At 39.5% G+C, this 27,399-nt stretch overlaps 2 protein-coding genes across 3 annotated transcripts in view; one reads left to right on the forward strand and one right to left on the reverse strand.

The window, feature by feature from the left end:
* Positions 1 to 2,665: 2,665 nt before the first annotated feature.
* Positions 2,666 to 5,480, forward strand: LOC129776335 (uncharacterized). 2 transcript variants are annotated; one of them, XM_055781921.1, is made up of 2 exons: positions 2,666 to 2,802; positions 5,058 to 5,480. In XM_055781921.1, the coding sequence occupies exon 2, from the start codon at positions 5,071 to 5,073 to the stop codon at positions 5,434 to 5,436; it is 366 nt and encodes a 121-aa protein (XP_055637896.1). In that variant the 5' UTR covers positions 2,666 to 2,802; positions 5,058 to 5,070; the 3' UTR covers positions 5,437 to 5,480. The 2 variants fall into 2 exon arrangements, with proteins under 2 accessions (XP_055637896.1, XP_055637897.1); XM_055781922.1 differs by having other exon boundaries at positions 5,063 to 5,480.
* Positions 5,481 to 5,488: 8 nt separating this feature from the next.
* The window catches only part of LOC129776333 (NADPH oxidase 5), a 232,572-nt gene continuing 210,661 nt past the window's right edge, over positions 5,489 to 27,399 (reverse strand). The window contains exons 9-16 of the mRNA XM_055781919.1: positions 26,845 to 26,969; positions 26,524 to 26,744; positions 15,499 to 15,687; positions 11,713 to 11,906; positions 11,435 to 11,556; positions 10,553 to 11,368; positions 5,950 to 6,727; positions 5,489 to 5,892 (exon numbers count right to left, since the gene is read on the reverse strand). Coding sequence (XP_055637894.1) covers positions 5,695 to 5,892; positions 5,950 to 6,727; positions 10,553 to 11,368; positions 11,435 to 11,556; positions 11,713 to 11,906; positions 15,499 to 15,687; positions 26,524 to 26,744; positions 26,845 to 26,969 — 2,643 coding nt within the window. The 3' untranslated portion in view covers positions 5,489 to 5,694. The remainder of the gene's footprint in view (positions 5,893 to 5,949; positions 6,728 to 10,552; positions 11,369 to 11,434; positions 11,557 to 11,712; positions 11,907 to 15,498; positions 15,688 to 26,523; positions 26,745 to 26,844; positions 26,970 to 27,399) is intronic.

Genomic DNA, 27,399 nt, shown 5'->3' on the forward strand with positions numbered 1-27,399 from the left:
CACACTTTTTGAAAGACAAATTGCCTATAATGAATTTTTTCACATTCCTCTCAGGACACACTCGTTAGTTGGCAGCGCATGTGGAGTGGTGATGAGTTCGGTCGTTGGTTACCCACGATTATCCCTAAGGGTGAGTTTAGACTAGGGATATATTCATGTGAAGAAATATGATGAGATTTATAGAAATCGCATCAACCGTTTACACTAGCGTGAACTTCTATAATGAATATATTCATATTTTCGGAGAAATTTATTCACCTGAAGTAGAACTGCATCCAACTTTAGTGATTTCTCACCAGTGAGAAATTCACAAGCGTTTACATATGCTGAATTTATTCATGTTATATATACCTCGAAAGGTGTATCAAATTTAATCTCATCCGTTTACACATATTTTCAGATGAATAAATCCATCTATAGCTATAGATCTCCCTAGTGTAAACCTTGTTCTACTAGTCAAGCAGTTGTGCTAGTGAAATGTTTATTATAGCCGCAAAATATTTTCGTGAAATGTTTATTATAGCCTCACGAATCGCCATTTTCATATATGAGTATTTATGTTTGTAGAAATAATAATTGTTTGATTGATTTGAGTTGGGAGTGGAATATGAATGTTTGAAATGGCACAGATTGATGTTCGGTGAAAACTGCTCCGAAGTGGGTTCGAACTCCGGTCGGATTATCATCCACCAGCTATCTCGTGCGGCTATCTGAAATTTAATTCAACAGCGGTTAAAACTTTCGAGTGCATCAGCATTTAATTGACATTTCAATATGATGTAATATGTTCTTTATTAGGATCTAATATGATTCACTGTTTCATGATTTTCTTCAGCATGCAACACGATTCACTACAGTACTGAATCGATTTAAATTATACGCTTATACGACACACAAACTGCATCAGCGTAACATACGCATATGATGCGGATTAAATATATTTTACGACAATGTGCATCATAAAATTGATGTTTATTATACCGAATTGCGACTTAATTTGATAATGGTATTTAAAATCGAGTTTTTACATTTAATGCGATTTCAAATATACACGATACATACTTTGATTGATATTATATGCGATTATGATTTATTCGGATTTCTTTTCTTGTTTTTCGCGTTATTCGTATTGTGTGTTTTTCTTTCCGCGTCATAAATTGGACGCTTCGCGTAGTGTATGATGAGCAAGAAGAAGAGGAAGGCAGGCTCGAGCCCTGCAAAAAACGAACGCATTGCCAGGAGCAATAATATTTCGAGGCAAGCGTCATCCAATGATGCACGCGATGTTGGTGCAGTGAAAAGCGCTCGCACTGAACCGAGCCTTCGCGAGTGTGACACCGCATCGCACAACAGCGAAGTAGGCGATTTCGGCGCGTCGGTCATAAATGTAAACGCCGTAACCCAGGCAGCAACCAAAATCAAGCTCCCCCCGCTGGTGGTGAAGGCGGTCGCTCTTGTCAAACTCATCAGCGAATTCGCATCGACAGGTGTTACAGCAGAGTACAAGCTGTGTGGCATAATTCAGTCTTTTTCCAAGCAGTTAACATTGTTTGTTTTCCGTCATCATAAGGTTGTGCGTCAAAAAAATATTTGGGGAATACCAAGCATCTTGAATGTCTTACTGGAATGTTATAAGTTATTTGGGTTCGCGTGCCAGTTGCAAAAGTGGCTTCAGCTAGGATTGCATTAGCGCTATGAAGCATTGCTACTGTTTTCGAGGTTGTTATTAACAAAAAGAGTTTATTTCGCTTATTTAGTCACCGAGAAAGTAAATGTCGTTCTGGAATTTTGTATGTGGTTTCGCTTGCCAGTAGCAAAACTTTCTCCACTAAGGGTGATAGCTGCGCTTCTCTCCAGCATGAGAAAGAGATACAACTTTTTTCGAGGCCAGTAATATTAACAGAAGCGATTCTCTTGAGAATAGCGCAAAATGATGAGAAGTGTTTTATATTCCTAGTAGTTTCAAGCCACCAATGTATGGCTCTGTATGCATGCTATGGCGAACGCTTGTTTGGCGCTTGGTTTACGTTGTACGAACGATGCCTATAGGTGTGATTCCTTTAAGGCAATACTAAATAATATGTAGCATGATATTTGATACTTGCAAGTGTTGTCATTGTTGTTGTTTCCATGCGGTGCCAAAGATATATTGATGTAGTTATGAGATGTGGAATAATGGTGCTGGTGCAACATGTATATAATCGAGTCTATGTCAATTGCGAAAAAGGCAAAAAAAAAAAGAAAAGCGTTCGAGGTAAATCTTCATTGCATTGACATGAAATAAATTGCGACTTACGATCAGCTAGTGTATTGTTTTGCGAGGGCAAGAATGAATCATCAATCAATTATCGTCAACAAATTCTACAATGAAAAAACCATTTCAGAGATTATTCTACTAAGCAGTTGTTTCTAAAATTTCACAGCATTATAGAATAATATCCGAAGGTATGAATAAGCGACTTACATAGAATAACAGCGTAGTTCTACGTCAACAATGCGGTCGTATCTTGGACACAACCTCTTATAATTTTTTTAATTTACAAATTCCTAGACTAGGACATCCCCTTAACGAAAACTGATGCATTGATGTGCCGGTGTTGTGCACGGAAGAAAAACATCGCGTGTTTCTATGTTCTCTCACACATGCAACCAAGGTTTATGAACTGTCATGAAAGAAAAACAAACCCGAGTTTAATTTATTGCTCCTTATTATCTAACTTGGATTTCGAAATCCACACATTTCATCCAGTATATTGCCATTATTCCTGCCCGAGGTCGATTTGCTGGTGACGGAGAAACACGGTAAGGGAGAGTATGTGTTACGGTATATGTTTTCATTCATTCATTCTGAAATTAGCTCCTAATCGAAACGAGAAATGTTTGTCGATACTGGATTTGTTAAGAAATTTGAGTACTTATTCTTTAACTTCGAGGCTTGATCTTTCACAGAAAGCAGTGCAATGTATTCCCGTCAACGTATTCTACGCTGAGAATTCACCTACCGGTTTTACCCATCTCACAGGCTGCATAAGTATTGTGTGTTGAAATCATCTTTTCTGACGATCTAATAGTCGACTCAATTTTTGGGCTTAGCGTACCCTCGTCTTGGTCATGGTTTTGAATTATGAGAACATACAGTGATACAAACTCGAGTTCGTATCCGTACCATGCAGATCTCTTATTCCCTATTCTATTTAGATAAAGTCATAATGTCTTTTTAAATTTATAAAATTTCTAATCGATTTTGCAGGTATTTTTAGAAATCTGATGGTTTCTATCGTTTCTACCCAGGTTTCTCCCATAGTTTTTTTTTGCTAGGATTGATGTCGGGAGATTGTGGGGGAGTATCAATAACGTTTGAGCAATTGTAATGTAAACACGTACCAACTTTATGTGGCTTGTGCTCTAGGTCATTATCTTGGTAAAACTTGAATCCTCGATTCAATCCCATTCTGTTGACAATTTGCTTCATATTTTCATTCAGGATAGATTTTACACTTAAAATGAAAATGTAGATATTTGAATTTTCTTTTAATGTTAGTTCAGCAATTCAGAGTTTGGCTGTCGTCTTCTAGCTGACTCAGTTTCTCTTTTATTACCCCTTTCAAGTGTTATAGAAACAATACATTTGAATTCTCTAAAATAGTTATTTACTGCATTCATTTTAAATTTCTCAAAAATCAACGATTTGTTGTTTTACATCAAAATTTCATTATGATAAATTGAGGAACAATACATAGGATGTTCGATGTTGGTTTGTTGTTGTTTGTGTTTAATTTTTTCTTTGACTTCTTATATCAGAAATACTATTCTAATGTCTACTATGTTTGGATTTTAGAGCGACCTAATGATGAAATACCACTCTTGTCAGCAATTGTTATTACTTTATTCACAAATAGGATGTTGAATACTTCATTTCTCTAAAACTAAGACACTAGTGGAAAACTTTTCGTCTCAATCTAGGTCATACGGAGTAAATTTAGTTTATTTTTCAAGTGCATCGTACATGAAAACAATTGCAACCTTTTTCCCCTTGCACTGTGACTCTGACTTTGTTCATTTACGGTTTTGGTCGACGTAACGAAAAGTAAAATTGAATTGAAATTAATTTTAGAACACCTTAATAATATTGAAATTTCAGTTTCTGCTAAAATGCTGCTCGTGGATACTTGAATAACATAGGGCGCTAGAATGCTCAGCAGGCAAGTTCGTGAAAGCACACAAATGGACAGAACGAATGTATGGGGAAATGGAATTGCTTCCAATTTTCATCAATTTAAACCATATACAAACTATGGGATTGTAATGTGTTTCCGATTCGATTGGTATGCAAATCGCTAAAATCCGTTCGCAGCAAAAATAGTTATAACCGTTAACTTTATATCATAAAAACGTGACCTGTTTTCTGATTTGGCACCCTTAATGTAAGACGTAGTCCAACGTCAACAAAGTTTTTGAGTCACTAAGTATCATACGTTACCCATACATCTGCTGTACAAATCGGTATCACAAGTGATTGTGATACCGATTTGTACAGCAGGCAAAGTGACATTCACGCATGTAACCCTTTCGATTTCGAAATTTTTAACTTACACCTCAAAAAAGATGCAGAGATGATGTGGTGCAAAAATACAGAAACACTCTCCAGCAGACGGCATGCAAATTGACACGGTGTTCCACCGAATAAAATTTCACCACTGTGTGCGACATTTATCTTTCATTCTTCATTTGTATCAAGCAAAACAGCTGCGTCTGACATCAGCATCGAGGAATAACTGCTGTCTACTAGCTGGATCGAGAATGTGACTTGAATAATGATGATCATGGTTTCTCTTTCTCCGTTCATTCGCCTTTTGTAGCCTTGAAAAAGACCAATTCGCAAAACTCATTTTATCTCTCGGCCTTAAGAAAGGTCATTTCAGAAACCTCGTTGCCATCTGGTCGCTAACTGGATGACTGATGAATCGTTAATGCTGTTAAATCGCGAATAGCTTGTTTTTCCCCAATAAATTGAACATGGACGGATTTTATCTAATTGTTGTCTTAATTTCACTCAGAACAGAATATAAAATGCGAACCACATCGATACTGTACAAAATCCGATTGCCCCAACGGGAAGCGACTGTCCCCTTCCAGGAAATCCTCCCGCTGCGTCTGAAGAACCAAGTCAGCGGGAAAACCGACAAAACGTCCGACGTGGCATGCCTGCAAGAAATGGCCGTTATGTTCTCCTGCCTCAAGGCTAACGATTTCGAGGAACGACTCTGTCTGAAGGAGGCTTCCACCTTCAAAAAGTGCTACAAAGTGTACCTAGACAAAAAGGCCGACAAGAAGGAAACCTCCAGCAAGGGTATCATAGTTCCGGGCAGGGATCTGAACCACAAGCAGCTCAATGCATTTCTCCAGCAGTACCCGAGTCAGCCTTATCGCAAATAGTTTAGCGTTAATTGTTTGTGATTAATAAAAAAAATCGAATAGAAGTGGAACAGCGTTTTATTTCGTTTGGATGTCGCACCTAGAGAAGAATCAATAAATTAAAATACTTTTATTAAAAAACGAGTTTCAGAACTTCAACAATTGCGATGTCAACAATTAACAGCATAAGAAAAAAAAAACAGGTAAAATAAATAGCGTTACACTCGTTCTCATCATCCTCTCCCGATCGAAAGCAACATGCGGTTGGCGGAGTCACCCCTAGAACACTTCTTTGCGGAACTGGAATCCGAATTGGTCACACTTGTAGCGAATTGTTTTGGCTAGTTGCGGTGGGCCACAATAGAACACTATCACTTTGCCCTTCTTCTGATCCTGCAGCTGCTTGAACACCTTATCCCAGTTCGGTCGACCCGCGTTGGTCCGTGTTTTCAACCCCGTTATAAGGTCACGTTTTTCCTGAAAAATTGCGAAAATGAGACATTGCTTGATGAGCCTGTAATGGTGATACTTTACCTTTTGATGCAGCAAATCCAACGCGAGCTGCAGTCCAACCGCCTTCATATCGGTCTTCTGAAGGGCGCTGGTGATGTACATGTGCATCTCCAGGAACCGTTCCATCGCACCTCCCAGCTCGGCCTGTTCGATCTCAAGCTGGGAGAGAAGATTCACGAACCATTCGAATGACCGCTGGTCTCGATTGATCCAGAAAAAGTCCACCTTGCGAAGGTTCATGATGGTCGGAGGAATTTCGCTGGACCACTCGTAGTTACAACGTGGGCAGCAGTGGCGTGCCTTCCAGTACCTATGCATGATGGACTGGAGAATGGAAGCGAAGGGGGTTACTCCTATTCCGGTGGCTATCAGAACCGCATGTTGTGCCTGGAAGATGTGACTCGATGGTGCACCATACGGACCATCGATGTAGATCTCCAGAGGTTTCCCCACCGGATAGTTCACCGGTCGCTGCAGCTTATCCTCGTCGGTAGCTCCTGGTTTGTCCGGCGGAGGTGATCCAACGCGGCGCACAATCTTCCCCTCCTCCGCTTCCTTCTGAGTGAACATTCCGGGCGAAACTACCATCGAGTTGGTTGAATCGCGTGGCTCACAATTCTCCAGGCTTGGAGTTTTGAACGCTATGATGGTTGGTTTGTTGCGCATGTAACGGAAGCTTTGGGCCAAGGACTTGTTCTGGGGACTCAGATAGGCAAGACCGAGTGATTGTAGTCGAGCTTTCCTGATTTGAACCTCATCAAATGATCTTTCCGATTCGGAGCGCATGTATTCTCGCAGACTGGAAATAAAAGTTATTTTAGTAGTGAGCAATTCCATGCCGCATCAGCCGAAAAAGAGCACAGTTTGACGCGACCCTCTCAGATTTTTTTTAAAAGTTGGTACATACGAAGGAAACTACCGAAAATAACAATATTCATCATTATACGACCAATTTAAATTCAACTGATTTTTTATAAATACCTATTCAAAATCATTAAGCTTTCTTTCAAAAAATCGTAACCTAATGTCCAAATGTCTGATTAAAGTATGATGTTTGACAAAGTTTTTGGAAAATAAATGAACTATTTAAAAAAACATTTAAAATGCACTGTTAATAAACCTTACTCAAACATTGAATTTAGTATTAAAAACTTTTGTATCTCGAAACACCCCCTTTCGCAATTTTTTTCTGTATATTTTATTGGAAAATCCCTCCACAATTCAACAGAGTTTGACGTACAGTGATGTCGTGGTAAACTCACCAAAATAGAGGTATGAATTTTTTCCATTTAAAATGCCATAAAAAGTAATATAAATATGGAATATACATGCGAATTCACACGAAAAACTATATATAACGCTTTATCCTAGGACTAACCTTTCTCGAGATATTACCATTTTATTTCAGCAGGAGGAATTCATGCACGCGCACCTAGGTATTTTACGGCATCCTTTTTTATATAGGACTAAGCCAAACCATTTCAGCTACGAAGTTTTCGTAAGTGTATTCGCGTAGTAAATATATTGTTTTCGCTACCATTAGTGCTTCTATACTTTTTGGGAATAATTTTTTTAATATTTTGGAGTGAAATTCCTATGCGCGCAGTATTTACCCAACTTTAATGACAATATCTTAACCACCAATCAAATCATCAAGATGAGGTTTTATGTGCGTACACTCATGCCATAATCAGTTTGGCGGTGTAGCGTTTCGGATGATTTTTAGGCACGCTGCCGAAAGGAAAGTTCTTAGCCGAAATCGAGCGGAGATTAGTCCGCGAGTTGAAGAATATCGACTTAAGCAACCGGGCGATAGTGAAGAGGACCAACAGTGGTAAGACTTTTTTTTCAATAAAGGTCCATAATATGGCATTTGAAAGAAAAACAAAGATTTTAAACCGGAACCGAAACTGCATTATATAGCTTGGAGAGATTGGAAAATTGAATGGCTCGAGAATAGAGTCGGAACTTGAGCTTCTCATATCGAAAAGACGTGTATCTCAAATTTTACGAGGATCTGGAGATTTGGTTTACACTATAAAGGCGAAGAAGCTTAATCTTACCCCAAGGCGCGTACCGCCGACATTGGAATTTGCGAAACAACACATGAACTGGAAAAAGGAGTGGGATGAGGTGATTTTTTCCGATGAAAAGAAGTTCAATCTTGATGGTCCTGACTGCTGCGCGTATAATTGGCAAGATTTTCGAAGAAATCCTCAGGTGAAATTGAGCAGAAATTTCAGAAGAGGCCGTCTCATGGTACGGGTGCTTTTTTAAGAAGAGGAAAGACCAATATAGCAACAATGAATTAGGAAACCTATTTGGAGCTGCTGGGCAATGTACTGATACCGTTTACCGAAGACGTAATGGGCGATAGCTTCATCTTCTTTATAGCTTTAGTTTGAAGCCAATGGAGTATGCCGGTGGTCCTAGTGGAAAATACCAAGGGGCTGCTAAGATGGCCGCCTTTTTCTGGATGGATATCCAAACATCTAAGAAGTATCCAACTGAATCATTGGCTACAGGCCATCGCAAATATTTGCATCAATATTGACTGCAAACAATAAACAATGCGTGAGCCCTAGCTTTATGCTGTCTACGCCCAATTTGTTTTGGCTGGGACATGGTTAACGAAGCCCCGGAAAATACCATCAGAAACAACTTCCGATCTGGGACAAGCTCAGTGGCTCAAACATTCGTCGTATTTATCTCACGGAAATATTATTCATAAACTGCTCCACTGCTTTGTTTTTCAAAAGAAGCCAATTAGAGGCGAATGAACTGCAAAGTTTTAAGCCTCTTAAGGCCAAAAAGCCCAGCCAAGCCAAAGCTGCCTTGAATTTTCAATTTTAAACAAGAAATTGTGATCCAAAGATCATTGTTTCTTCCCCTTCGCGATAAGGGGAACAAAAACAGTCGGTATCTTCGAATGGCAGGGGTTCACCATTGGTCTGGGCAGGGTTGCCAACTATAATTTGAAAAAATCAGGAAGAATGAAAATAAAAATCAGGATAAATCAGGATGGTTCATATTGGGTTTTCCGAAATGTCGATTTTTGGGAAAACAAAAACATAATTTTCCATCAAAGCATTATAATTTAATTTTATATCCATATTCTGTTTCATGATCTTTCGCCATCTTTCATACAGCTTAAATATTCCACCCTTCCAGAACATATTTGCTTCCTCGTCGAAAACTGCTGCGAGCCATACATGTGAGAAACAGGTTGGTTGGTAGTAGCTTATAATACAGAATCTATTCCAAATCCCACCAGAAACATAGTATATCTTTCTTCGGGTAAAGACCGGATATGTGAAAGAATTAATAAGCATGGTATAAATCCTCGCATATGCGGATATGCTATTGCTTCGCCTGACGTTTTGATCGTTTATATTTTTTCCGAAAAACCTACAGCATCAATACAGTCAATTGCAGAGAAATCTATATTTAAATTTTTACTGAATTCATCATCCATGCTTTGGAATAAATCTTTACTAAACAAATGAGGAAAGCGTATCAACAGTGGAAGACTTGTTGAATTTTTCCTAATTTTTATGATATTTAGTATGGTTATAGATATATTTACACTCTGCAACGTATTCCTACATTAATAACTCTGGGGATACATCTGCATACGCATTATCCTCAATAAAGCAATGTTGTTCCTAAAACTTAATCTCGTTGTAATTTCATAAATTCGTCAAACAATCTGGTTTCATGAAATTTTCTAGCTCTATATTATAAGAATACACGAAACAACTGAGGGTACAGATACAAAAAGTTAAGTACAAAGTGTAACTTAATGTAAGATACATACAAGTGCGAAACGGAGAACTATCATGACAGAAAACTTTGGCATAGAAATCAGTATATTTATTACGAATAATGTAAAGAGTACAGAAATCAGTAAAATTCAGGATCATTCCAGAAAAATCAGGATAAATTTAGTGTTCGTCAGGATATCAGGGAGCGTGCTTAAAAGTCTGGGAAATCCTAAAAAATCAGGAAGGTTGGCATCCCTGGGTCTGGGGGGTCATGGCAATCGGATATCTCCGCCAAAACGACCAAAGAAGAGAACTCAATGTGTATTGTATTGAAATTCTCTTGATATAAGAATTTTAAATCGTTTATCCTTATCTGTGTGTAAAATAAATTAATGTTGGTAATAAGTTCATTGTAAACACATCCCGAGGCACTTATTAGGTCGTTTTTGCTGAGGTGAACTAACCCAAAAGTCGCAGGAAAGAAGACGATAGATGAATGTCTAAAAAATAAAGAACAAAAAAATTGGTGGGTTAAATCTATGAGTGAGTTATATCTATGCTCCTGGTGGTATGTTACCACATGATATGTGTTAAATTCAATTTTTAAGTAAGATTTTTCACATTTCAAATATGTTTACCAAGCAGTTCATTTATTTTACAACAACTTTGTCACTTTGACTTACGGTTGCGATTTTTTGAAAGAATGATCAATGATTTTGAATACGTCCTTTTTTCATCATAAGTATCAAGTTTCAAAAAAATTGGAGAGGGTTGGGTCAGCTACTGGCTGATTTGACGTGGAATTTCTCTAGTAGTTTGACTCTGAGTTGGAATCATTTATTCGCATTTCTCGTACTTACACCATCATACGTTCCCGTTTCTTGACTTTGTTCTGCATATCAGGCATCGAAAGTGACTTCTCCAGAGGAACTTTCTGTTGGAACAGAAGCTTATGGAGGTTATGTTCGGGTGTGACTTTCCGTTTTGGCTCATCCAGTCCGTCATCACCGATAAAACCGTCATTCGCCACACCATTTCCTCGGAATTGATCCTTCCGGGAGAACGTTCTCTGCAACGTAGCCTGAATCTTCTTGATCGCCTTGTTCTCTGACAGTTGTCTGTCAAGCTTGGGTGGTGGGTTGGACGAGGGAGCTGTGTAGCTCTCCATAGCAAGCTTGGAAGTGCCTGGTGGGACGCGTTTGTTCATCATCGGTTTATCGTATGGTTTCTCTGAACTCTTAGCCAGGGGTGATTCCACGCTTGTGCTCTTCGTTAGTCCCCCGGGTAGCTTCAGGGGTACCTCTCGCGCCTTTTCCTGCACTACCTGGCTCGCCGATGAAGAGCTCGGCGTTGTCGAACATCCCGCTATCATGGCGGGGATCTCTCCGTTGTGCAGTCGCTCCTGCTCCCTCTCGAAGAAATAATGCAACCGATTGGTCCACTCGCCAACGCCTCGGATGTGCAGCCAAATGTAGTCTTCCTGTTCGGGGGCGCTACTCAGCGTGAACGGATGCCACTCGTACTTGGCAATCACCGGAATGTTCACGAAGACGTAATCACCCGGACGAAAGCAGAAATGAACGGGCCTCTTGATAACCAAATGAGTGACTTTTGAGGGTAGCAGCAGTCCGGATGAGATGTACGTCTTGCCATGCTCCGTTCGCATCCAAACTAATCTTTGGTGAATGATTTATTACGTGCTGTTCTGGTTGATAGGGGGTAGTCTTTAAGCGTTTGCTTACCTAACGGCGCGCTCTATGAGGTATATAGTTCCGGGAACGATAAACCACTTCCAAAAATTTGGACCATGAAAGAGCACCAGAATCCAGAAGGGAATGTACAGCAGGTGGGTCCAGTAGAACACCTAGGGATAAAGGAACAGAGACGAATTCAAAGAGAAACGGAACACGTGGGTTCGGCAACGAAAGAAAACCAAAAAAGATGAAGAAAGGTTAGCTTGGTAGTCAGATAGAGAGTTTCAGAGTTTTGAATGAGAACAAAAGTTTAGGATGTTGTATACTTCAAAGCTTCCTCCACGTCGTACGAACGGCTGCGAACAGATGAACATTATGAGCAGGATGAAGAACAGCGCGATTCCAGTGGGATTGGCACATCCCCCGACCAGACCGAACAAACCAGGTCTAGCGGTGAATAGCCACTCGGCCGTTGTGAAGTTCTTCGCGTTGACAACCGGATCGTTCACGACAATCGTCGCTGCGAGGGAGAGTTGTTCAAGGGTTGTGTTCATATTTACATGGTTCAGAGGGTTGGTGGTTGGATCCCGGGTCGGATGTGAAACAGAAGATAGAGCAGAAGGTCAGAAGGTGATAGGAGAGTTGCGAGTGGTTGTAGCAGGCGAGCAGGCAACAGGCAGGTAAACAGCAGGATCAATCGGACAGGTTCAGTATCAATTTTAGAAAGATACAATAAACAAAGTTATTACTTAAACTTAGTGCGGAATTATGATGTACAATATTTCTCGTGTAGTTTGGAAAATTATAAATGAGTTGTGTACAAAAGAGAATAGTGTGAGGAGTTGGACGCTCTTAATTTAATGACATATTGTGATAAAGACGCGCGGAAATCTCTTTTTTATAAATTAGCAACGCCATTTCTTGGGTAGATTACAATTACAGCTATCGTTCAATATTTGATTCAAAAATTGTAGTGTTTCAATTAACCAGTGTTATAAATCAAAGAGTTTGTTTCACCTGTTCAAGAAGTTATAATACACTGCGTTTCACAACTATGGAACCATTTCATTTTTCTGAATTTCCAGAGATATGTATGAAATCTGTTGAATTGAAGTATATACAGGGTTTTCCAACTTTAAATTCCGAAAGTAAATTGAAATAAAACACACTTAGAATTCGAATTTCGATGAAACTTTTATTTCAAATTAAAGTTTGGTTTATGCCATTATGTGTGAAATACAACATCATTCACCTTGATCCGGAACAGGTAATTTTCGATGACTTTTCGGCACATGGGGGGCGGTATCTCGGTCATAACTTCACGAATGTTGTCTTTCAAATGTTCAAGAGTTTGCGGAGAGTTGGCATAGACACGGTCTTTCGCATAACTCCACAAAAAAAAGTCTAGCGGGTTCAAATCGCATGATCTGGACGGCCAATTGGCATCACCAAAACGCGAAATTATGCGTCCCTCAAATTTCGTTCGCAATATGGCCATGTTCGGTCGTATTGTGTGGCACGTGGCGCCGTCCTGCTGAAACCACATGTCATCCGTATCCATATCTTAAATTTGTGGCAAAAAAAAAAATCGGTTAACATGCGGCCATAGCGCTCACCATTCACAGTTACCGTTTCGCCGTCCTCATTTTTAAAGAAATACGGTCCGATGACTCCACCAGACCATAATGCGCACCAAACAGTGACTTTTGGCGGATGCAATGGCCTCTCAACAATCACGTGTGATTTTCTGAGCCCCATATACGGAAATTTTGGGTGTTCACATAGCCACCGAGCTCGAAATGTGCCTCATCGCTGAAGACAATTTGATGCGAAAATTCAGCATTTTGCTGCTGTTGTTCGTTCACCCAATCGACGTATGCCCGACGCATTCCATGGTCACCACGTTCTAATTTTTGTACCAGTTGGACTTTATATGGATGTAGGTGCAAGTCCAAATGCAAAATTCGCCACAATGATGTGTTTGACAAGCTCAATTGCTGAGCACGCCGTGGAATTGAAACATTCGGGTCATCCTCCACACTGGCAGCAACAGCAGCAATATTTTCGGCCGAACGTACATTACGATGATGCACAGGTTTCACAATATCCGCTACGGATCCAGTTTGTTCGAATTTACATACTACATTAGCGATTGTGTGCTCTGTAGGCCGTCCATGACGACCAAAATCCGTCCGTAATGCTCGAAAAACATTTGCTGGTTTTTCATCATTTTTATAGTATAATTTAACAAAATTAACACGTTGTGCGATGCTAAAACGATCCATATTGTAAAATGGCAGACATTCAACTAACGATATAACGCTTTGGTTGACAGCTATGTCAAACGGTTGTCAGCGCAGGGCTGTATACTTTCGGATGCCCGAAATGGAAAACTCTGTAGTGTAGGATATAATAGCTATCTTCATTTGCAACCCTGGCCATTTGAACTTTATTGTTGTGTCCAGGCGTAAAACATTAAAAAAGCTAAAATTCCAGTGTTTCATAACTATAGAACCAGATGGAAGAAATCTTTCTCCTTCACAAAATTAACGTCGATTTTACATGAATTACAATTAGTTTCTAATTCATAGGTCATCTTTAGTTCTCAATCAGTTCAAATAACCCATTCGGAGTTGTTTAGACCAAGCTAAGCCATGTTTTAGAGTGAATCTCGTTCTACGCGGAGGATACTGCTCGTTTTAGTTCTTCAAATCACTCATTCTGCTTGTAAGCTGCATCTACTATACGTACGATCACACCTCATAAGTTCTTGATAGGGTTTCGATCTGGTAAACGAGTTGACCAGTCCAGAATCAGAAGCCCCTATTCGTCAAACCATGTCATGACTTTCCGGATTTAATAAATTAATGCCAAATTGCCCAATTATTACATCGTTTTTGATGTAAAAACGGCAGTAAATGATTCTGATATACTTCTTTGCACTTCTGACTGTGCATTCGTGTTGATGGTAAGCTACCTTAACCAGGCCTTTTTGAGAAAATTCTCTCCGAACCATAAAAATTCCATCACCAAAGCGGCGGGTCCAAAAACTAATGTGGAAGCTAATCCCATGGGTTTTACGATTTCAGGAGAGCTTCACTGATAAAGAGAAATCCAACTTGAATAAAATTTCTTCATACTGGGAGGAATTACGGAACGTGTAATGTAATTCTCCAACTCGTAACTTTGCAGGCGGCAGATTGATGGTTTGATTAAAATATGTCCAAAACAGTGTGGTCAACACCAATGTACAGTCAGAAGTGCAATGAAGTACTTCAGAATCATTTACTTCTGTTTTTGCATCAAAAACACACTGATAATTGGGTAATTTGGCATCAAATCATAACATCCGGAAAGTCAAGGCATGGGTTTTGAATAGGGGCTTCAGATTCTGGTCTGGTAAGTTTGCTTACCAGACCAAAACCCTATTAAGAACCTATGAGGAGTGATCGTACGAATAGTAGATGCAGCTTACAAGCAGTATGAGTGATCAGAAGAGTTTAAACGAGCAGTTTCCTTTGCGTAGAACGAGATACACACTACAACATGGCGCAGCTTGGTCAAAACCACCTCGAATGGGTTATTTGAACTGATTGAGAACTAATTAGATGATGATGAGATACGAATTAGAAACTCATTGTAATTTATGTGAAATTGACGTTAATTTTGTAAAGGAGTGAGTGTTTTTCCATCTGGTTCTATTGTTATGAAACACTGGAATTTCTGTTTGCTGAATGTTTCGTGCCTTAACATAACAATAAAGTTCAAATGGCCAGTCTTTTAAATGAAGATAGTTGTTATATTCTACACTATATACTCCAATTCAACCGACTTCTTAAATATCCCTGGAAACTCAGAAAAAAGTAGTGGTTCTATTGTTGTGAAACGCAGTGTATTATCTTAAGAGTTTTAAATTATTTGATGATCAGAACCAATATACCAATATACCAATATTTATATTGACCCGAAACACAGTCGTCAACTCACGTTCTCTTATAAAATTAAAATAAATCGCATCTAGTAAATATTTACAGTAGTAAAATGTTCACTCTACTATGTACACAATTCACTCTAGGATCACTGGATTCCAATAGTTCAGCCCATATACTTACTGAAATTGAACAAATGCATTATAGTATGGAGTAAACTGTAGGCAGCCACCAGCACCCCGGTTAGCTTGTGCAGGTAGATGTGCTGGTCAAGCGGTAGAACCGCCGTGAAACCACGTGTCCTGAGGAACGTGATGCACTGGCGCAGCATCAGGACCAGGATGAAGGCGCAGTTGAAGTTGAGACATTGTCCTGGAAATTGAATGTGAGTAACAACAAAGATTGAATAAAAACATATCGAATGTAATCAGTATGTACACAGAGGAAGAAAATACCATAATATGGAGACAGGAACGCAATAAAATGATAAGATAAACTTAGCATATGTAGAAATCATTCATCAAAGCCTCTATAGGTAGATGGTAGGTAGATGACGGTGAGTGCAATGAGGAATTAATCGAATCAAAATCAAATTTCACTTAAAATCGTAGATTCTGAGTACTAATTTCAAACAGGGTATTAATATTCCACAAAATCGCTCAGGTCCGACTAAATTAGCTGAAAAATCAATTCTTGCTAAGCGATCCCTTCGACACCGCACTGACTAGGTAATCAGTATAGATTACCACCGTTGGGCGTGGTACACAAATTACGCAATACTGAAAATGCGGTTTTGCGGAATTTGATTCTTATCTCTAACACACTGTAAGTAACGCGACCTCGACCCCGACGAGAAAGGGAACAAGGATCATATTCCATAAGTGATACAGATTCATCTGGAAGGAACAGAATTTATCGATTTTTGGGGTACAGATACTGTAAGGTACAAATTAGAGATTTTTGTTCTAAAGTGCAGATAAGTAGAATTTTTGGGATGACGAATTTATAACACGTGGAGTTGGTGAACAAGATGAGGAAGAAATTTCATTTCGATTATTCTGTCCTCAAGGATGTTGCAGTGTTAAATGACATAGACTTTTTTTAATTTAAGAAGCATCCATGCAGCTTTTAATGGAGTCACTCTTCCAAATACATCTGCCCATTCGTGGTGCTTGCGGTAACGAAGGGTGTTCTCCGCAAGTACAAATCGCTTGCTAAATTAAGAACTTTTTGGCAATCTTCGACATCTTCAGTGTCCGGAGGTTCTCAGGGCTATCCAACTCATCCTTGAAAGTCACATACAGGATTCCTGGAATCTGGTTGAAGTCTGCCTTTACATATGTAACGTCATCCCATACGCAACAGTGTGGTTTCGTTAACTTCTGGTCGTACAGCTTCCGGGCACGGCTTTTTGTGACCGTATTCTGTTTCTCACCACGGTTGGGGGACTTCTGAACCTTAAACGTACGTAGTACAGGTCGAATTTAGGTATTCTGCACGAAAGTTTTGTTCACATGTAACTTTTTAGCCACATCTCGAACTGAGGCGTTCGGATCCTGTTTAAAGGCATCAAACACGCGTTTGTGATCTTTCTCGTTGAACTGACGGATTTTTTCCAGATCTTCGCTTCCGATCTACAGTGAGACGTTCTTGGAACTGTTTTATTATACCAGACACCGTGGAATTCGCGATTCCATACATTTTTCCGATGGCACGGTGCGACAGATCCTCCATTTTGAAGCACTCGAGAAAAACATAAAGTGTAAATAATACACATCAAACTATGTCTACGCAAAATTTTAATTATTTCCCCCAACGGATCAAATGTTAGAGCATTTTGAGTATGTGTGAGCCAGAGAATGCAAATTTTCGTCTATGTGTTCCTTTTTTCTTTTATATCCTTAGCATGATAATAATTTTGTGCTCCCGTGGCCGAGTGATTAGCGTCACACCTTCGGGTTCGATTTCCGTTCTGGTCGGGAGAATTTTTCGTCGAAGAAATTTCCTCCGACTTGCACTGTGGTCACGCGTATTCTAGAGCTTGCCACTCAGGATGCATTTAATGCGTGTTATTTGGCATAGAAATCTCAACTATATACTAATAAAAATGACGCAAGTAATACTTCGTTGAGACGACGAAGTTCCTCTAGGAACGTTAGCGCCATTTGAGAAGAAGAAGATGATAATAATTTGGTGGCCTTGAAAAGAACCGTTTAGTTTGATAATTGGGTATTGTTTCTTCACCCCACTAGTGGTACGATCGAGCGGTGATGGCAGATGGTGCGCGTCATGATAAAATACTGGTATCTTCATTGCTATTTTCGATTCTAACCAGTAGAACAAAAGCTAGGTGCGCCGAAACGAATTTCAATTAGACTGACAATACAAAAAATCAAATCAGCTCAAATCGGACGATCCGTTCTCGAATGATACGCGTAATAAACTTCGCAAAACAACCTATATGTCGAATAATAGTAAGAACTGCATTTCGATTTACACAGCGAGTGGTTTATGGGCGACTAATTTGCAAGACAGGCTTCGAGATGATACATGTAAAAAAAGCCACTGCAAACGCTCACGCCCGAATATATCGTTGCTACTTACATCGTCGTGATAATTTCATGTTATACCCGTTTCCATGGCAACCTTGCACTTGTAGGCAACACTGTCAAATTATCATTCAACATCCACAGGCATTGCTCGCTGTCTAGAGTAACGCTAAAATACTAAGTGAAAGTGAAATAGCAGAGTATGGATTTTGAAATTGTGCACGGGAAGTTCATTCGTCTTGAAACAGATATATCAATCAATGAAGAGTTCTGGGATTGAACCTACGATCGTTCACATGGTAAACAGGCGCGTAGTTATTTAGGAAACGGAGAGTCCCGTGCATGGAAATAATTAAACGCTTCTTGCACCTTGTAGACGGTGAAACTGGGGAAGCGCAAATAGAATCAATCGAAACGTGGGGCTTAGTGCAACAGAAAATTAAACCAAACGAGTAATTCATTTCAAAGATCCGTATTCGTAATAAATGAGCAAATGGGAGAGGACAGATTGCTTGTACCAATCGACCAATCAGAGCGTTGAATTTTCGTTTATATGATGCTTGACATTTTTCAATTGTTCGATAATTAATTTAATGATTAATATATAAAAATCTCATGTCACGATGTTCGTGGTCGAACTCCTTCGAAACGGCTCGACCGATTTCTGTGAAATTATGCAAAACAAACTTGGTAGACATGAGAATAGGTCGTAAACTATATATGATACAGCTAGGATACCGATTACTTTACATTCCATTCCGATTAAGTTGGTTCTATGCAGAACAAAAAATTCTGAATCATTTTTTTCAAATTTTGATTTTTTTTCTTAAATTTGACTTCGAAAATACAAATGACCATAAGTTTTTACCACGATTTTCTATTTTTAATCGCGATTTTAGCATTTATGTATGAAAAATATCTAAATAATATTTTCGTCGTTTGTTTTTCAAACATAACAAATCTATATACGTTGTTAAATGACAGATGGTCGCTTCATCCGCTTCTTCGAGCTTCACCCACACATTTCATCTTCAATTCACCTTAAGCCACCTGCAGGAATAAAATAGACCCCATTCATGGTCCTCAGCGTCCTGTCCAGTAACTCCTATCGCTACCTCCCCGTGGTGCCGACTGGGGTACGAGTAACCATAGTGAAGACCGGGTAATCAACCCCGGTGGGATCTTGGTCGTATGCTGACAGGGAAGGCGGCCTATCCGAGCTTCTGTTCACCATGGAGGTGCGGCTCAAAATTGCGTCTGATACCCATGTCAGGTGCGGCTGATCACCGTCTTCGTGCCAGCGGGGACTCTGAAAAGAGCTGTGCAGTTCCTGCAAGCCATCCGTAAAAATGAAACGCACAGGAAAATTCACAAAGAAAATCGAGACAGGACAATTTTTTTTACTTGTGAAATTCGTTTATTATTCAAAAGTCAAAAAGTTATTATAAAACAAATATTTACATTTCGTTTTCTAGTTGAAAATCCAATGAAACTGTATCAACAAAATTATTGCTTCTCATGATAAAGTTCACATAAAGGGTGTGTCACATCAAATTGCATCACGGAAAAAACCCTGTAGAAATTCGCCCAGTAGACCGATCCTTTTGAAAATTTTAGACAGTAAAATAAAAACTATTAAACAACTTTTGGCATTTTCTTTTTATTCATACTTCGAGCCCAAGCCCGTATGCTCGCACCTTCCTCTCTACCCCGTCCATAAGGTTCTGTACAACGTCAGGTTGTAGTATTTTTTGAACAGAAATCCATTTTCTCTTGAAGTCCGCCTCCGATTTGACAACTTTTGGGTTCTTCCGGAGGGCCTGCTTCATAATCGCCCAATATTTCTTTATTGGGCGAAGCTCCGGTGCGTTGGGCGGGTTCATTTTCTTTGGCACGAAGGTGACCCCGTTGGCTTCGTACCACTCCAACACGTCCTTTGAATAGTGGCACGAAGCGAGATCCAGCCAGAAGATGGTCGGGCCCTCGTGCTGCTTCAATAGTGGTAGTAAGCGCTTCTGTAGGCACTCCTTAAGGTAAACCTGCCCGTTTATCGTGCCGGTCATCACGAAGGGGGCGCTCCGCTTTCCGCAAGAGCATCGCTTGCCACACCATGTACTTTTTGGCAAACTTAGATAGTTTCTGCTTGCGAATCTCCTCCGGAACGCTGAATTTGTCCTCTGCGGAGAAGAACAACAGGCCCGGCAGCTGACGAAAGTCCGCTTTGACGTAGGTTTCGTCGTCCATTACCAGGCAATGCGGCTTCGTCAGCATTTCGGTGTACAGCTTCCGGGCTCGCGTCTTCCCCACCATGTTTTGCCTTTCGTCGCGGTTAGGAGCCTTCTGAACCTTGTATATACGCAGGCCCTCCCGCTGCTTGGTCCGCTGGACGAATGAACTTGACAAATTCAGCTTATTGGCGACATCCCGGACCGAACTTCTCGGATCACGTCTAAACTGCTTAACTACGCGCTTGTGATCTTTTTCACTGACGGAGCATCCATTTTTGCCGTTCTTCACCTTCCAGTCGATGGTTAGGTTCTCGAAGTATCGTTTTAGTACTCTGCTGACCGTGGATTGGACGATTCCCAGCATCTTACCGATGTCCCGATGTGACAACTCCGGATTCTCGAAATGAGTGCACAGGATTAATTCACGACGCTCTTTTTCGTTCGATGACATTTTTCCAAATTTACGAAAAATTGACAGTGAAGCATGACCAACGTGATCTATACACTCTTATCTGATTATAAGCGAAAGCTGAAGATATAATTCCTAAAAATAAAATTTCTACAGCGTTTTTTCCGTGATGCAATTTGATGTGACACACCCTTTATATTACGAATACTGACACAATCGGAATCGGATAATCGGAATAGACCCAGGTGCATCACCGGCCAGCTAAAGGCCTTTTTGAATGAGTACAATGAATTATAGAAAATTGTTCATATCATACATGCTTGGATTGCAAAATGATAATCACGCTATTGATCGAATGCGCATGCTGTTGAAGACGTTACTGGAATCATGATAGGCGAGTGCAGAACGACGTGAGAAATTGCGATTCGAAAGGAGAAACGAAAGGAGAAAGGAATCGGAGAAAGATTTTTTTGACGAAAAATTCCCCGGCCGTTCTGAACAGACAAGATATTGCATAAACATTAAACAACGAGATTTCACCACAATTACTTCATTCATTATGAACGTCAATTCTCATTTTGAATCAATACCTATGAATATGCAGTTAGAGGAGACGAAACAAACAAGAGAATGGCGAGAGCTCGATGGATTTTTATGTGTATTGGCTGACGGTTCGACGTGGTCAGGATAGCATCATTCTATGATATCGTGGGTCCTCGCAACAATTCATTATCGACGTTAATCGAAGGTAGAGAGCGAACGGCTTTGATTTCTACAAAGCATTCATGCTCTTACGAGACGCTATCATGAGCAACGCCGACACAGCCTTTGCTATTGCCAGGCCAAAACGCAATGCATTTTCATGACATTACAGCACGTGTGTTCAACGATGTCTTTGATGAGCTTTATTCCAATACTACACGTATTCGATCTCACACGTTGTAGGATGCATTCGGCTCAAAGGTAAAAGCGAGGATTGCCTCGTACACCCATTTTTAGTTTGATTAGTTGGTAACATACGTCCAGAGGAAACCAATAGTGTAATTTCATCGGGAATTCCAAATCCGTCCCATTCAAGTCCAGCCGAATTGTGCAAATGTAGCAATTTTGCCACACAATTCGTCATAAACGACATTGAGCTTCGTGTTCCATTTCTTTGAAGCGAAAATGATGATAGATTTTCGGGTGTAACAAACACGCTCTCCCGTATCAAACATGTGTTCTATGCTACAGAGTAACACATTATCTCCAATTGAAGAAAAATCTTGAACGAAAGTTGTGTCTGATAATAATTTTATATCATGGATAAAGTTTTGACGGAAATGCGAGGTGGTTTAAAAAAACAGTTAACCTAGGGCCAGGACTATGCCTTTCAAGTATTCAAATAACATCGAGTAACAGTTAGAGGAACTGGTACAATTTCGGTACCCCATTTTGTTTTTTTGGACTTAGCTCTTGGCCAATGCTCGGAATTTCTTAATATTACGTCAGCTTATGAAGGGATCTATTGCGGACATTTCCCCGCAAACCGATTTCAAAAATCTTGATTTGGCTCGGAGCCTTGAGCATAGAAGTGAAACAACTCAAATTCGAGTACGCGAGATGCCTGGGTATAAATTTGGCACCCCATTTTTAAATTTTTCTCAAATTAAAAGAATCGTCCTGAAATCACAGAAAAATGTATTTTTTAACATTTTCATGCAAAATAGAAGTGAAGTACACTATCTTACGTAAATTAACTCAACTTTGACGAAAAAGCATGCAATTTTACAAAACAAAGAGGAACAAAAAAAACTATTTTTTCAAGAAAAAGTGAACAAATTTCATCTCGATTTATTTCTAACTAAAAAAGTAAAGTAAAGTAAAATTCTGCTGCATGGGCAATACTTAGCATAGTGTACCATCAATACTATGTTTACATTGGGGTGCCAAATTACCCGCATACCGAATTTTCAATTTGGAATGAAATCTATGAAATTTGTGATTAAAATCTCGATACACTTACTCGAATTCCTTGAAGAACATCAATTTCTTCATCCAAATCAGCTTTAATATTTAAAATCGGCCCACTATTCGATTTTTAATGATTTTTCAAAAGACGTACATGAAAAATTTCAAAAACAACAAAGCTTGATTTTTTTTTTAAAACACGTATATTTTGGGTTTTTGGCATCTGATGTTTGTTATTACATTACTAGAAAACTTTTTTTATTCAGCACCAGAGTGCGCTCATTACCGTCGGAGATCCGGGTGGGTACCAAATTACCCACGGGGTACCGAATTTGTACCAGTTCCTCTACATATCTTTTTTTTTTTTTACATTGAATTAAGACAATGATTGGTTTGTTTATTTTTATTTTCGTCGTTTATCGAATGACATATTTTTTTCTTTATTGATGTAATTAGGCTCAAGTGGATAAAGAGCCGCTATCAAGCAATACATTTTAAAACTATTTGAATATATTATAACTGCATAATCATTAACTTAAGTCTAATTAGCTAAAACTACAGTGCAATATAAAAAAATATATAATTTATTCCTTCGTTGCCTCGTCGATATAATCCTTGTCTGGAACAGTGCCTGTGGTGGGTTGTAACAACTACATCGCCAGTTGATGTAGCAACGGTATCCTTTGGTAGTGAGTGCCTCCTTGTTATGTTAATAGCTCCTGTAATGATCTTATCTTAACGGGTACTAAGTTCTGCTTGTGTAATAGGAAAGGAAGGGAGAATGGACAGTGGGAGTAGGAGATGCGGCCTAAATAATAACATTAGCGCTTCTTAGGAAGACATATATGGGGAACATAAAATTAGGGTCGCGAGTTGCTAAGATATCGCGAACTGGCATGCGTGAGTGTACTCCATGAGCCTCTAAATCGGCAACCAGCTTAATTCTTTCATTGCAAAATTCATTACATGACCAAACAACGTGCTCGATGTCATGATATCCTTGACCACAATTGCATAAATTGTTAGTAGCAAGACCTATGCGGAAGAGATGCGCATTTAGCGCGGAATGATTGGACATCAATCTGGACATAGTTCTAATAAAATTTCTGTCAAGATCTAACCCTTTAAACCAGGCCGCTATTTGTCTTTCAAAAACAGTGCCCTGCAGTGCCCTACTACCCATCTTTGCGAGTGTATCCGCTTTCTCATTACCAGGAATAGAGCAATGGGAAGGAATCCAAATGAAAGTGATTCGAATACTTTTATCAACAAGAAAATGTATTCCTAATTTTGATAAGAAAATATGATGCTTTCGTCTGTTGTTTCAAGGATTGAATGGCTTGTATACTGCTAAGACTATCCGAGAAAATAAAATAGTGATCAGGTGGTTAGGACTCAATGGTCTTAATTGCATGATATATTGCAGCCAGTTCGGCAACATACACTGAACAAGGGACTTCAAGTTTATGGAAGCTAGTGTAATGTTCATTAAAGATACCAAAACCAGTGGATCCGTTGATTCTTGAACCATCAGAGAAAAACATTCTTGAAGAATTAATATGGTTATATTTTGAAGCGAAAATATTAGGGATTAACGATGATCGAAGATGATCTGAAATGTCTCGAGTTTCATCCTTCATAGAAAGATCGAAATCAACGGAAGTTCTGCAAAAGTTCGGAAAGCTAACATTATTGAAGATGTCTGCTGAAGGTTTTATTTCTTGTGAAATGACATGAGAGTACAGATTCATGGATCTCGACCGTTGGTTAAATTCGAGAAGCTTCTTACAATTCTCAATTACTAATGGGTTCATGATTTCGCTTCGGATTAAGAAGCGATAGGACAGTTCCCAAAACCGAACATGTAATGGTAAAACACCTGCCAGGTCTTCAAGGCTCATGTTGTGTGTTGATTGCATGCACCCTAAGGCTAAACGCAAGCAATGATACTGTATCCTCTCCAGTTTAATGATGTGGGTTTTAGCAGCAGAACGGAAACAAAACGAACCATACTCCATGACTGACAGAATTGTAGTTTTGTACAGCCGTATTAGGTCTTCTGGATGAGCACCCCACCATGTTCCAGTAACTGTCCGGAGAAAATTTGTTCTCTGTTGACATTTTTTATTCAGATACGCAATATGTTTTCCCCATGTATATTTAGCATCAAACCAAACTCCAAGATATTTGAAGCTTCTGGATTGAACGATGGTTTTGCTGAACAATTGAAGCAGAAGTTCGGAAGGTTGGTGCTTCCTAGAAAATACAACCATTTCTGTTTTCTCAGTTGAGAATTCAATACCTAGCTTCATAGCCCATGTAGATAGATTATTTAAGGAAATTAGCAGCGGTCTTTGCAAATCAATAGTTCTAGTACCTGATATGTATACAACACTATCACCTGCCAGTTGCCTCAAAGTACATCCATCTGCAAGATGATCATCTATATCATTGATATAGAAATTATACAGAAGAGGACTTAAGCAAGAACCTTGAGGGAGACCTATGTAGCTAGTCCTAGAAACGGCACAATTTCCATGAGAAAAGTGCATGTGCTTTTAACAAAAGTTTAAACAAAAAGTTGTTTAAAATTAGTGAACATCCAAGTGAAAATTCTTATAGATACTGAGTCAAACGCCCCTTCAATGTCTAAGAAAACAAAAGCCATCTGTTTTTTATTACCAAAGGTCGTCTGAATTTCGGAAGCAAGTAACGCGAGACAATCATTTGTCCCTTTGACCTTGCGGAAACCGAACTGCATATCTGATAAAAAGTTATTCTCTTCAACCCATTCGTCTAAACGTCGGAGTATAATTTTTTCCAATAACTTACGGATGCAAGATAGCATGGCTATTGGTCTGTATGAGTTATGGTAGGAAGCTGGCTTATTCGGTTTTTGAATGGCTATTACTCTCACTTGGCTCCACTTGATAAGGAAAATATTTTGCTTAATAAACTTATTAAATAAAAAAACGTTTCTTAGCGACGTTTAGAAGGTTCTTCAAAAGATTAAATTTGATTCCATCGGAACCAGGAGCTGAACTTTTACACGAAAGAAGTGCAAGTGAGAATTCAGTCATAGAAAACAATGTCTCGTTATTACTATTGGAAGACGATGTATTACGAGACATGTCTTCTGCAGGGACAAAATCTGGACATACTTTTTTGGCAAAATCAAGAATCCATCGGTCGGAATACTCTTTATTTTCGTTTGTATGGTTTTTGTTTCACAAACACCTGGCTGTGTTCCACAGGGTACTCATAGATGTTTCCCTTGACAAATCATTGACATATCGTCGCCAGTAACTGCGGTTTTTTGCTCCAATAAGATTTTTGAATTTGGTCTCCAAAAGTTCATACTTATCAAAATTTTCCATTGAGCCATTTTTGCGAAAATTTTTGAAAGTAGAGGATTTATTGAAATAAGCATTCGAGCACTCTTTGTTCCACCAAGGAGCACCAGGGCGTCGGCGAATCGAATGACAATGCACACCGTCATTTCCGGCGGCATAAATATCAAACAGACTTTCATTCAAATCGTTTTATTCGTTTTATTTTATTGATCACATTCGATTAATTTTATAGATCGTTAAAACATTCAAAAACACTTACGATATATTACTGATTTTTTATTTAAAAATCCAAATATTCACCAGAAATAAGTTATATGGCAGAACAACGTTTGCCAGTTTGTCAGCTAGTAAAATATATAATTTTCTTTATTGTAATAAATGGTTAAGTAATGCCAAAAATACCTCTGTAAATGACTGAACAGTAAGCGCTCAAAATTGGAGAATTTTCGTGCTGCGATCGATTTTCCGTTTTCCAATTTGCACCCCAATATGTTCCCGAAAGACGTATTGCCACCTCAAAAATGAAAATTCCGAAAGCCATGTAAGAAGGCTTCCTGTATAACCATAAAACAGTCAAATTTCATTCCTAATTTTAATTTAAAAAAATTGCCTTTCCTACCCACCGCCAGCGCGGATTGGTTTCTCATTTTTGAGGCATGTTATGCGCTGATAGCGGCACAAGAAACAGGAACAGCGAGCATCGTCTCGCCGACACTTACCGCAGGCTCGCGCCAGTATGACAAATCCGTTGTGGTGCCGATACTGGATCGCACGCGAGATAAACAGACCCACGTTTATCAGGGTGAAAATGGCCAGAAACGAGAGGTACACGTAATTATTCTTAATATACGGCGCCGTCAACTGATGGGGCAGCGGTTTCCTCTTGTGCTTCTTTCTCGCCACGTTCTCCTGTGGCAACGGAACGAGCCACCGGTCGATGCTGGGAATCAGATAAAGTTCATTTTCGGGTTAAATTAAGATAATCATGCGAAATTGGCGCGTTAATAAGACTCATCATTATTGGGAGACGGCGAACTCACCTAATGCTCAAATTTTCCAGCAGTCCTCCGTGCTTCTCCAGCTGACTCTTGAGGGCTTCGTACGTGATGGCGCCCCGATTGAACTTATCGGCATCTTCAAACATTGCCATGGTCAGATCTTCGATCTTCGGGGTTCCGGGTAGAGGCGTGTTGAAAAACGTTAACGAAAACAGAACGGTGCGAGGGCCATCGATCATTTCAACACGACGGACAGGGTTTGAGGTTTGAGTGTTGTTATCCACGAGCCACCGTTTCAGTTAGATGGATTTTTTTGTTGTTGTTGTGTTCCGTGACACCGCGTTGATGGTTGGAAAGATAATGAGAGATAAAAGTAATAATTAATAATTAACGCACATCGCAGTGGGCACGCAGTTGACTATAGTCATTTAAGATCCTGTAAAATATCTCAAATATTGCATACATCAAAGTGACAGCCGTACTTGCAGAAGCGGACGAGCTGTCCAGCAGTAACCGGCAGAGACCATGGAACGGAGCACTGGCGACTACTGCTAATGAGCGGGGAGAGTGACAACAAGACCAATTAATCTTGCCGCT

This window comes from Toxorhynchites rutilus, chromosome 3 (genome assembly GCF_029784135.1).
Source record: "Toxorhynchites rutilus septentrionalis strain SRP chromosome 3, ASM2978413v1, whole genome shotgun sequence".
NCBI lineage: Eukaryota > Metazoa > Arthropoda > Insecta > Diptera > Culicidae > Toxorhynchites > Toxorhynchites rutilus.